At 47.5% G+C, this 12,437-nt stretch overlaps 1 protein-coding gene across 3 annotated transcripts in view; it reads left to right on the plus strand.

Moving 5' to 3' along the window:
* Positions 1-8,585, plus strand: part of ZNF77 (zinc finger protein 77) — a 263,032-nt gene extending 254,447 nt beyond the window's left edge. The window contains exons 1-5 of one of the 3 annotated variants that reach the window (XM_058428085.1): positions 53-230; positions 1,156-1,274; positions 2,509-2,635; positions 4,989-5,169; positions 6,867-8,585. In XM_058428085.1, the coding sequence (XP_058284068.1) occupies positions 2,602-2,635; positions 4,989-5,169; positions 6,867-8,193 (1,542 nt within the window). In that variant the 5' untranslated portion in view covers positions 53-230; positions 1,156-1,274; positions 2,509-2,601 and the 3' untranslated portion in view covers positions 8,194-8,585. Of the gene's footprint in view, positions 1-52; positions 231-1,155; positions 1,275-2,508; positions 2,636-4,988; positions 5,170-6,866 lie in introns of those variants that run through there. The other 2 variants (XM_058428084.1, XM_032176813.2) reach the window with 2 other exon arrangements.
* The last annotated feature ends 3,852 nt before the right edge of the window (positions 8,586-12,437 follow it).

Raw genomic sequence — 12,437 nt, forward strand, 5'->3', positions numbered from 1 at the left:
AAAAAAAAAAAAAAAAAAAAAAGAATAAATGCCTTTTGCCTTTTTTTCTTGTCCTTAGCGAGGGCAGTCAGTGTCTCGGATGTGTTCTTTGCCTTCTGCCACTGCCTGGTGTTATACCATGGCTTAACCCGAGAAGGCTGCTGTGGAAAAACTCTCAAACTCGGAAAACGTTGCGTGTTCCATTAGGACGAGGGGAAAGGCGCACACACAGCCCCATGCCTTATTGTGAGGTAGCCGAAGGTGTGGATTGAAAACATTCATGAAAGTAGCACTGACTTAGGCAGGGCGCAGAGTTTGTGACAATGTGTGACCCTGCTCCGTCTCCTGTTAGTATCTGCGCAGCAGATGGATTCGCTTTCTGTAAAATACGACCCACAGTACTGAGACCCACAGTACAGAGAAGCAGCAATTCCGATTAGGGGCTTGACGAAGAATTTATCATGAGGATAATCATTAATTGATACTTGTTTTCTGCATGGACCCTAATCATTAACTGATAACCTGTTTTCTGCATGGGACCCTTTGTGGGATAGAAAAACTTCTAGATCTTCTAGAATCCACCACTCACCCCTTTGTCCTTTAACACGGGCTGAAAGTGGTGATTTGGCTGTGTTCTTACTTATTTTTATTTTTATTTTTGAGACAGTCTCACTCTGTCACCCAGACTAGACTGCAGTGGCTTGATCTCGGCTCACTGCAACCTCTGCCTCTGGAGTTTAAGTGATTTTCCTGCCTCAGCCTCCTGAGTAGCTGAGACTACAGGTGCCTGCCACCACGCCCAGCTAATTTTTGTAATTTTAGTAGAGACGGGGTTTCACCATGTTGGCCAGGATGGTCTCGATCTCTTGACCTTGTGATCCACCCGCCTCAGCCTCCCAAAGTGCTAGGATTATAGGCGTGAGCCACCGCTCCCGGCCTATCCTAAATTCTTTTAGCCTTTTTTTTTTTTTGATAGAGACAGGGTTTCACTGTGCTGTCCAGGCTGATCTGGAACTCCTGAGCTCAAGTGATCTGCCTGTCTCGGCCTCCCAAAGTCTTGGAACTACAGGCATGAGCCACCACACCTGGCCAATATCCTCAATTATAAGGAAATAATCTCCTTGCTTTTCTTCATAGTTGTATTTTTTAAATTAATTTAATTTTTTTTTTTTTAAGAGACAGGGTCTTTGCTCTGTCACCCAGGCTGGTCTTGAACTCCTGGCCTCAAGCGATCTTCCCACCTTGGCCTCCCAAAGTGCTGATATTATAGCTGAATAAGAAATAATAAAATTTCAGTAAGTCATGTCAATTTCCATGTTACCTGAATGATGGATTTATTTTATTTTTTTGAGAGTGGGTCTCACTCTGTTGCCCAGGCTGGAGTGCAGTGGCACAGTCATAGTTCACTGCAGCCTTGAACCCCTGGGCTCAAGCGATCATCCCTCCTCACCCTCCTAAGTAGCTGGAACTACAGGTGTGTGCCACCATGGCTGGTTAATTTATTGTATTTTATTTTATTTATTTTTTTTTTTTTTTGAGAAGGAGTCTCGCTCTTTCACCCAGGCTAGAGTGCAGTGGCATGATCTCGGCTCACTGCAGGCTCCACACCCCGGGGTTCACGCCATTCTCCTGCCCCAGCCTCCTGCGTAGCTGGGGCTACAGGCGCCCACCACCACGCCCGGCTATTTTTTTGTATTTTTAGTAGAGACGGGGTTTCACCGTGTTAGCCAGGATGGTCTCGATCTCCTGACCTCGTGATCCACCCGCCTCGGCCTCCCAAAGTGCTGGGATCACAGGCGTGAGCTACCGCGCCCGGCCTGTGTTTTATTTTTTTTGTAGAGACGGAATCTTGCTATGTAGCCCAGGCTGGTCTCTAACTCCTGGCCCTAAGCAGTCCTCCCACCTGAGCCTCTCAGAGTGCTGGGATTGCAAGCATGAGCCACCAGCCTTAGCGTTTTCAGAGTTTTCAGTGTTTCCCCGCCCTCAGACCTGCCGTTTCTCAGTAATTCTTTGTAAGTCTCCCGCAGAGGCCGTCATTGCGCTTTGCTCCCTGTTGGGAAGGTACTCACGGCATTGAGTGTACCGCACTTTTTCATACTGTTTGTCACCTCTCACAAGAACATAAGCTCCAGGCCAGGCGCGGTGGCTCACGCTTGTAATCCCAGCACTTTGGGAAGCCGAGGCGGGCGGATCGCGAGGTCAGGAGATCGAGACCAGGGTGAAACCCCGTCTTTACTAAAAATACAAAAAATTAGCCGGGCGTGGTGGCAGGCGCCTGTAGTCCCAGCTACTCGGAGAGGCTGAGGCAGGAGAATGGCGTGAACCCGGGAGGCGGAGCTTGCAGTGAGCCGAGATCGCGCCACTGCACTCCAGCCTGGGCGACAGAGCGAGACTCCGTCTCAAAAAAAAAAAAAAAAAGAACATAAGCTCTGTGTGGCTCAGTTCCCCAGGCTGTCAGCCTTACCCCTCTTCCTGCGCACATGGGGGAGGCGGTGCCTTTGCTGAAGTGGGATGTGTGGAATGTTTTAGGACTCCGTGGTCTTTGAGGAAGTGGCCGTGAACTTCACCCCAGAAGAGTGGGCGTTGCTGAATCATGCTCAGAGGAGCCTCTACAGAGATGTGATGCTGGAGACCTGCAGGAACCTGGCCTCCTTGGGTAAGGATGGCATCATTCCCTCACTGCGTCCTGGAGAGCAAAGAGACCTTGCTTTTCTTTTTTTTTTCTTTTTTGAGACGGAGTCTTGCTCTGTCGACCAAGCTGGAGTGCAGTGGCACGATCTTGGCTCACTCCAAGCTCCACCTCCCGGGTTCATGCCATTCTCCTGCCTCAGCCTCCTGAATAGCTGGGACTACAGGTGCCTGCCACTGCGCCCGGCTAATTTTTTGTACTTTTAGTAGAGATGGGGTTTCACCGTGTTAGCCAGGATGGTCTCGATCTCCTGACCTCGTGATCTGCCTGCCTCGGCCTCCCAAAGTGCTGGGATTGTACAGGCGTGAGCCACCGCGCCCAGCCTAAGAAACCTTGTTTTTCTTTTTATTTGAGCTCAAAAATTGAAATATGTTGGAAAAGAGATAGACATGATCCCAACACCCATGGAACATGGGAGTCAAAACGTTTCTCCATGAAAACAAAGTTTTGTGTGTTACTGATATTTAGGTTTTCTTGATCACCAGTCTTGGGCTGCCCACATTTCGTAAGTATGAGCAGAGTATTCTGTGTCACGTTGGGGCAACAGAAGCAGCTTTGTGGTTCACCGCACAGAGTAACTGTACTTTGAAAATCAAAGTACACTGTGATAAAGTAAATCGGAGTTACACTGTGAGTAATCCACGTTTGACATGGTAATTTTGCTGCAGTTAAAACTCACACTCAGCCATCATCGGTGATCTGGGAAGTCAAAGTGTTGGCCTGTCTCAGGGGAACATTTGTTGCCCTTCACAATCCTTCCTCATCATGTGATTCTCCAGGAGTGGGTGGTGCTTACACCTGAGGGCAGCCGGGCACAGTGGAGGAAGGACTGCTGTAAGGGCCCTGTGCCTGTGAGCACCAGGAGAGCAGCAGCCCTCGGCAGGAGTGGGTTCTGGATAAGAAGGTTCTGTTTGGCAGTGTGGGTTAGAAACACAAACGCTTGGTCGGGCGCAGTGGCTCACGCCTGTAATTCCAGCACTTTGGAAGGCCTAGGCGGGTGGATCACCTAAGATCAGGAGTTCAAGACCAGCCTGGCCAACATGGTGAAACCTCGTCTCTACTAAAAATATAAAAACTAGTCGGGCGTGGTGGCGGGTACCTGTAATCCCAGCTACTCGGGAGGCTGAGGCAGGAGAATTGCTTGAACTCAGGAGACGGAGGTTGCAGTGAGCCAACACAGTGCCACTGCACTCCAGCCTTGGTGACAGAGTGAGACTCTGTCTCAAAAAACAAAACAAAAAAAAGAAACACAAACCCTTCTCTGAGAAGGAGGAGGTGTGTCCTCTCTCAGCTGCCCTGTTTGACTTTTCCTCCACCTTCCTGCACTGTCCTCCTTCGCAGGGGAAAGCCTCTGTATTTCCTCGTATACAAGGAGCGTTTGTGCATATGCATTTTGCCCACCAACTTCATACTTTGCTTTTCTGATAATATTTTACTTAACATCAGTCTCCATCTGTTTGGAACTATTCTATTTCTTAGTAAAAGTAAACAGGTTGCCGTGTTCATCTCTTTTTTTTTTTTTTTTTTGCGACAGTTTCACTCTTACTGCCCATTGCCCAGGCTGGAGTGCAATGGTGTGATCTCGGCTCACTGCAACCCCCACCTCCCAGGTACAAGTGATTCTTCTGCCTCAGCCTCCCGAGTAGCTGGGATTACAGGCATTTGCCACTATGCCTGGCTAATTTTTTGTATTTTTAGTACAGATGGGGTTTAACCATGTTGGTCAAGCTGGTTTCGAACTCCTGACCTCAGGTGATCCACCCGCCTCGGCCTCCCAAAGTGCCGGGATTACAGGCGTGAGCCACAGCACCCAGCACTATTCTTTTTTTGAGAGAGGGTCTCACTCTGTCACACAGGCTGCAGTGCCTTGGTGCGATCATGGCCTACTGCAGCTTTGACCTCCCGGGCTCAAGTGATCCTCCCTCCTTGGCTTCCCAAGGAGCTGGGATTATAGGCACACAACACCACGCCTGGCTAATTTAAATTTTTTGTTGTTGTTTAGAGATGAGGTCTTATTTTCCTATGTTGCCCAGGCTTGTCTTGAACTCCTGGGCTCAAGCAATTCTCCTACCTTGGCCCCGCAGTGCTTTGGGATTGCAGGCATGAGCCACTGCACCTGGCTCATCTGTTTTTTTTTTATTGCCAAATTCTCAAATAGATGAGGTCCTCAGAGTCTCACTTTGATAGCATGTCTATTCTTCCTTATAAACTGTGGGTACATTTTTGAATTACTATATGAAAAGAAATCCGTATGTGGTCTATTTTATTTCCTTTATCCCACCATATTTCCCCTAAGAAATTGTGTAATTGATTGTTACAGATTGTTGCATTTATGTTAGAACCAGTGGATCAAGTTCTCAGAGGGACGTTTTTGGGAATGGAATATCCGATGATGAAGAAATTGTAAAGTTCACAAGAAGTGATTCTTGGTCTATTTTTGGAAAAAATTGGAGATTTGATAACATTGGAGATCAGCACCAAATGCCAGAAGGGCATTTGAGGTGAGTGGCTCTCAACCAGAGGGATGGGCCTCTCCGCAGAGTGTCAAACTAACTTGCAATTAAAAGAAAAATATCGGCCGGGCACAGGGGCTCACGCCTGTAATCCCAGCACTTTGGGAGGCCGAGGCAGGCGGATCACCTGAGGTCAGTAGTTGGAAACCAGCCTGGCCAACATGGAGAAACCCCATCTCTACTAAAAATATAAAACATTAGCTGGGCGTGGTGGCGCATGCCTGTAATCCCAGCTACTCAGGAGGCTGAGGCAGGAGAATCGCTTGAACCTGGGAGGCAGAGGTTGCGGTGAGCCAAGATCACGCCATCGCACTCCAGCCTGGGCAACAAGAGCAAAGCTCCATCTCAAAAAAAAAAGTATAAACCAGCTACACAATTGCAGACTCACAAAGACATTTTTTTTCTTTTTCTTTGTTTTCTCTTTTTAAAAACATATTTTAATAATTACTTTTATTTTATTTTATTTTTATTATATTTATTTATTTATTTTTGAGATGGGGTCTCACTCTGTCAACCAGGCTGAAGTGCAGTGGCACGGATCTTGGCTTACTGCAACATTTGCCTCCTGGCCTCACCTCATCCTCCCAAGTAGCTGGGACCATAGGCACACACCACAGCACCTGGCTAATTTTTGTGTTTTTGTAGAGACGGAATTTCACCATGTTGCCCAGGCTGGTACCAAACTCCTGGACTCAAGCAGTGCACCTGTCTCAGCCTCCCAAAGTGCTGGGATTACAGGTGTGATTCACCGTCCCTGGCCAAGACTTTTCCTAAGAGAGTATTTTCATAAATGTGATGTCAATGTCACGTGTCTGAAACAGTGGGAAACAATATCAGGAAACCTCATCTATAAGAAACACTGTGGGCTGGGTGCAGTAGCTCACGCCTGTAATCCCAGTACTCTGGGAGGCCGAGGCAGGTGGATCACTTGAGGTCGGGAGTTCGAGACCAGCCTGACCAACATGGAGAAACCCCATCTCTACTAAAAAAAAAAAAAAAAAAAAATACAAAAAACAATTAGCCAGATGTGGTGGCACATGCCTGTAATCCCAGCCACTTGGGAGGCTGAGGCAGGAGTATCGCTTGAACCCGGGAGGTGGAGGTTGTGGTGAGCCGAGATCGTGCCATTGCACTCCAGCCTGGGCAACAAGAGCAAAACTCTGTCTCAAAAAAAAAAAAAAGGAAAAGGCCGGGCGCAGTGTCTCACGCCTGTAATCCCAGCACTTTGGGAGGCCGAGGCAGGCGGATCGCGAGGTCAGGAGATCGAGACCATCCTGGCTAACACAGTGAAACCTCGTCTCTACTAAAATACACAAAAATTAGCTGGGCGTGGTGGTGGGCACCTGTAATCCCAGCTACTTGGGAGGCTGAGGCAAGAGAATGGCATGAACCCGGGAGACGGAGCTTGCGGTTAGCTGAGATGCCGCCACTGCACTCCAGCCTGGGCGACAGAGCAAGATCCCGTCTCAAAAAAAGAAAAAAAACACCGTGAAATTTATGGCTGCAATTGAGCCTTCAGCTAGAGCATTAAGCTTGTTCTCCATAGAAACCAGGCAGACAGTGCTGAAAATAGACCCATTCAGTGAAATTGGCAAATATGTAATCAAAATAATCACTAAAAACCATTAATAAATTAATCACTTATAATCATTCATGACTAGTAGTGTGCTTCCCATTTTGAACAGAAGTCAATTGGGGAGCCTCTGTGAAAGTAATGAAGGTCATCAATGCGGAGAGACCTTGAGCCAGACTGCGAACCTTCTTGTGCACAAGAGTTACCCTACCGAAGCTAAACCTTCTGAGTTCACTAAGTGTGGCAAAGCCTTCGAGAATCGGCAGAGATCTCACACCGGACAGAGACTGTATAAGGAATGTGGGGAAGCCTGCAGCTGCCTCTCCTGCCAAAGCCCTCCTATGAAAACGCAGACTGTAGAGAAACCCTGTAATTGCCAGGACTCAGGGAGAGCATCTGCAACATATGTGAAAAGTCTCAGCAGTAAAAAGTCTTATGAATGTAAAAAATGTGGAAAAGCTTTCACTTGTCCCTCATCTTTCAGGGGACATGTGAATAGTCACCATGGGCAGAAAACCCATGCATGTAAAGTATGTGGGAAGACCTTTATGTATTACTCCTACCTTACACGGCACATAAGAACTCACACAGGAGAGAAACCCTATGAATGTAAGGAGTGTGGGAAAGCCTTCAGCTGTCCCTCATACTTTCGAGAACATGTCAGAACACACACTGGAGAGAAACCGTATGAATGTAAGCATTGTGGAAAATCATTCAGCTGTTACTCCTCCTTTAGGGATCACGTGAGGACGCATACTGGAGAGAAACCCTGTCAGTGTAAACATTGCGGAAAAGCATTCACTTGTTACTCGTCTCTTCGAGAACACGGGAGAACGCACAGTGGGGAGAAACCCTATGAGTGTAAGGAATGCGGCAAAGCCTTCAGGTACCCCTCCTCTCTGCGAGCACACGTGAGAATGCACACCGGAGAGAAGCCCTATGTGTGCAAACAGTGTGGGAAGGCCTTCGGATGTCCCACTTACTTTAGAAGACATGTGAAAACACACAGCGGGGTGAAGCCGTATGAATGTAAGGAGTGTGGAAAAGCCTACAGTTTTTCCTCCTCCCTTCGAATCCACGTGAGGACGCATACTGGAGAGAAGCCCTTTGAGTGTAAGCATTGTGGGAAAGCCTTCAGCTGTCACTCCTCCCTTCGGGAGCACGTGCGAACCCACAGCGGAGAGAAACCGTATGAATGTAATCAATGTGGGAAAGCCTTCAGCCACGCTCAGTACTTTCAAAAGCACGTGAGATCACACAGTGGGGTCAAACCCTATGAATGTACTGAATGTGGGAAAGCCTACAGTTGTTCCTCTTCCCTTCGTGTGCACGTGAGAACGCACACTGGAGAGAGACCGTATGAATGCCAGCAGTGTGGGAAAACCTTCAGGTATCTCGCGTCGCTTCAAGCCCATGTGAGAACACATGCTGGAGCGTGAATCTACGAATACGGTGGACCTGGGAGAATGTTCAACTGCAAAACCTTGTTGTAAATGCGAGAAAACACTGGCGAGAGACCTTATTTATGTAGAGCATGTAGGAAAACCTGGTATAGCCCTTATTTTGTACCTAAAAACTCAGAATAGGAGAGAAATCTCTTAATTATGATTAATATGGTATTGCCTTTACATGCCTCAGCCTTAATAGTGATTCCTTGTGTATTAATTTCTAGTGTATGTTTGTGATGTAAACATTTAATAAATATCCTGTTTTGTACGCTTTCAGCTATACTATGTATATTTTGTCATTTAGGACTTTAAATAATTGTAGTTATATAAAATTTGTCTCATTTCCATTGAAATGTCTTTTGGACCCGGGGTGATTTTTTTTTTGTTTTCATGCACAACTTGGTGTGAGTTTAGATGAAACGTTTTTGATTCCTACTTTCTTGTTTTTTTTTTTTTTTTTAGACGGAGTCTCACTCTGTTGCCCAGGCTTGAGTGCAGTGGTGCAATCTCGGCTCACTGCAAGCTCCGCCTCGCAGGTTCATACCATTCTCCTGCCTCAGCCTCCCGAGCAGCTGGGGACTACAGGCGCCCGCCACCACGCCCGGCTAATTTTTTCTATTTTTCAGTAGAGATGGGGTTTCACTGTGTTATCCACGATGGTCTTGATCTCCTAACCTCGTGATCCGCCCGTCTCGGCCTCCCAAAGTGCTGGGATTATAGGCATGAGCCACGGCGCCTGGCCATTGTTTTTTTTTTTTTTTTGAGACAGTCTTGCTGTGTTGCCCAGGCTGGACTGCAGAGGCATGATCTTGGCTCACCGCAACCTCTACCTCCCTGGTTCAAGCAATTCTCCTGCCTCAGCCTCCCAAGTAGCTGGGACTACAAGCATGTGCCATCATGTCCAGCTAATTTTTGTATTTTTAGTAGATATGGGGGTTTTGCCATGTTGGCCAGGCTGGTCTCAAACTCCTGACATCAGGCGATCTGCCCGCCTTAGCCTCCCAAAATTCTGGGATTACAAGTGTGAGCCACCGTGCCTGGCCTGATTCCCACTTGCCATTATATTTCCAGTGTGTGATCATGAGACTGTTATTTCTTTTCCAGTCCACTATTGCAGGTACTGGAATTTCCTGTCACTCTGCCTTTCCCTTCAATCATTTTTTTTTTAATTAAAAGTTTTATTTTATAGAGGTGGTGTCTTGCTATGTTGTCCAAGCTAGGCTCGAACTCCTGGGCTCAAGCAGTCCTCGCCTTGGCCTCCTGAAGTGCTGGGATTACAGGCATGAGTCTCCATGCCCAGTGTCCTTCAGTCTTTATTATTTAAAGATGTGTCTTCCAGCTGGGTGCGGTGGCTCATGCCTGTAATCCCAGCACTTTGGGAGGCCGAGGTGCGCAGATCACAAGGTCAGGAGATTGAGACCATCCTGGCTAACACAGTGAAACCTTGTCTTTACTAAAAATACAAAAAGATTAGCTGGGTGTGGTGGCGGGCACCTGTAGTCCCAGCTACTCGGGAGGCTAAGGCAGGAGAATGGTGTGAACCCGGGAGATGGAGCTTGCAGTGAGCAGAGATCGTGCCACGGCACTCCAGCCTGGGCAACAGAGCAAGACTCCATCTCAAAAAAAAAAAAAAAAAAAAAAAAGATGTGTCTTCCACATTTGTTCCTTGTGGATACCATTTGTGTGTAACTCAGATACATTAGTCCTTATAGAAGACTCTTGACAGACATCATTCTCAACTGGTTTCTGGTCATATTTTGAATTACAGGCGTGAGCCACCACACCCAGCCCTATTTTCTTGTTCACTGTCCTTGATCTTGGTTGGAAATTGCACAAACTGCATTAAGAAGAAAGACCTTTTGACATGAAGATGAAAGTGTATAGCTTGTTCTACTTGATTGTATTATCAGCCCTAATAAGGTTGGAAACTATATATCCCAGAGTCCTTTCTGTTTATGGTTCTGAGTTAATGTTCATGAGAAGATGAAGGCACATGAGTTTTGAAAAGTAGAAGTGAAGAAGGCATTATTCTCAGTTCTTTTTTTTTTTTTTTGAGATGGAGTCTCACGCTGTTGCCCAGGCTGGAGTAGAGTGGCGCGATCTTGGCTCACTGCAAGCTCCACCTCCCGGGTTCACGCCATTCTCCTGCCTCAGCCTCCCAAGTAGCTGGGACTACAGGCGCCCGCCACCACGCCCGGCTAATTTTTTGTATTTTTTCTTAGTAGAGACGGGGTTTCACCGTGTTAGCCAGGATGGTCGCGATCTCCTGACCTCGTGATCCAGTTGCCCCGGCCTCCCAAAGTGCTGGGATTACAGGTGTGAGCCACCGCGCCTGGCCTATTCTCAGTTCTAATAGACTACCCGGAAACAAACACGTGGTAACCTTACAGACCTACGTTGCAATACATTTTTCTGACTTCTGGCTCTGCTAGTCTAGAACAGCCCCCAAAACCAACATGACATTTGACTTTTGTTTCCTCTTAGCACACTCCACAGACTGTTCCACAAGCATCCCCACCACCATCCCCTCTTTAGGATTCAGGTACACAGAGATCCTTGGATTTCACCATCCCTCTGGTTTTCATCACGCCATTCCAGGCTACTGCATTTAGTGATCTCCTCTCTTCCTGTGAACCCCTTTATCTCCAACTCTTCTCATATTTACATGATTTCTGTAGTAAGCATCTTGTTCCTTAATCGTAACCTGTTTCCTCACTCCACCCTGACAGTTTTAATGTTGCAGCCAAAAATGCATTCATTGCATTGTTGATGTTGAGTGGCGGCAGTGACCACTGAGCCTCCATTTTCTTTTTTTTTTTTTCTTGAGACGATTTTTGTTCTTGTTACCCAGGCTGGAGTGCAATGGCATGATCTCAGCTCACTGCAACCTCTATCTTCTAGGTTCAAGCGATTCTCCTGCCTCAGCCTCTCGAGTAGCTGGGATTACAGGTGTGCACCACCACAACTGGCTAACTTTTTTGTATTTTTAATGGAGACGGGGTTTCACCATGTTGCTCAGGCTGGTCTCGAGCTCCTGACGTCAAGTGATCCACCTGCCTTGGCCTCCAAAAGTGCTGGGATTACAGGCACGAGCCACCACACCCACCCACCCTTTCTTTTCCTTTTTGATACTGAGTCTCACTCTGTTGCCCAGGCTGGAGTGCAGTGGCACGATCTTGGCTCACTACAAGCTCTGCCTCCCAGGTTCAAGTGATTTTCCTGCCTCAGCCTCCTAAGTAACTGGAACTACAGGTGTACACCACCACACCCAGCTTTTCTGTATTTGTATTTATTTTTGTTTTTGAGACAGTGTCTCACTCTTTTGCCCAGGCTGGACTGCAATGGTGTGATCTTGGCTCACTGCAACCTCTGTCTCCTGGGTTTAAGCCATTCTCCTGCCTCAGCCTCCCAAGTAGCTGGGACTTCAGGCATGCGTCACCACACCCAGCTAATTTTTGTATTTTTAGTAGAGACAGGGTTTCACCATGTTGGCCAGGCTGGTCTCGAACTCCTGACCTGAAGTGACCTGCCCACTTCGGCCTCCCAAAGTGATAGGATTACAGGCGTGAGTCACTGCACCCAGCCTATTTACTTATTTTTGAGACAAAGTCTCGCTCTGTTGCCCAGGCTGGAGTGCAGTGGCACAATCTCGGCTCACTGCAACCTCCAATTCCCGGGTTCAAGCAATTCTCCTGCCTCAGCCTCCTCAGTAGCTGAAATTACAGGAGTGCACCACCACACCCAGCTAATTTTTTGTATCTTTAGTAGAGATGGGGTTTTGCCATGTTGGCAAGCTGGTCTCAAACTCCTGACCTCAAGCGATCCACCTGGCTCGGCCTCCCAAAGTGCTGGGATTACAGGCATGAGCCACCATGCCTGGTCTTCTTTTTAATTATTAAAAAAAAAATAGAGACAGGGTTTCACTATGTTGCCCAGGGTGGTCTCGAACTCTTGAGCTAAAGGGATCCACCCACCTTGGCCTCCCAAAGTGCTGGGATTACAGGCATGAGCCAGCGTCCTTGGCCTCTATTTTCTTTTTTCTTTTTTTTTTTTTTTTGAGATGGAGACTTGCTGCTTCACTCAGGCTGGAGTGCAGTGGCGGATTTTGGCTCACTGCAACCTCCACCTCCCGGCTTCAAGCGATTCTCCTGCCTCAGCCTCCTGAGTAGCTGGGATTACAGGCGTACGCCACCACGCCCAGCTAATTTATTTATTTTTAGTAGAGACGGGGTTTC

The sequence above is a fragment of the Hylobates moloch genome, unplaced genomic scaffold (assembly GCF_009828535.3).
Source record: "Hylobates moloch isolate HMO894 unplaced genomic scaffold, HMol_V3 SCAFFOLD_15, whole genome shotgun sequence".
In the NCBI taxonomy this organism is placed as follows: Eukaryota; Metazoa; Chordata; class Mammalia; order Primates; family Hylobatidae; genus Hylobates; species Hylobates moloch.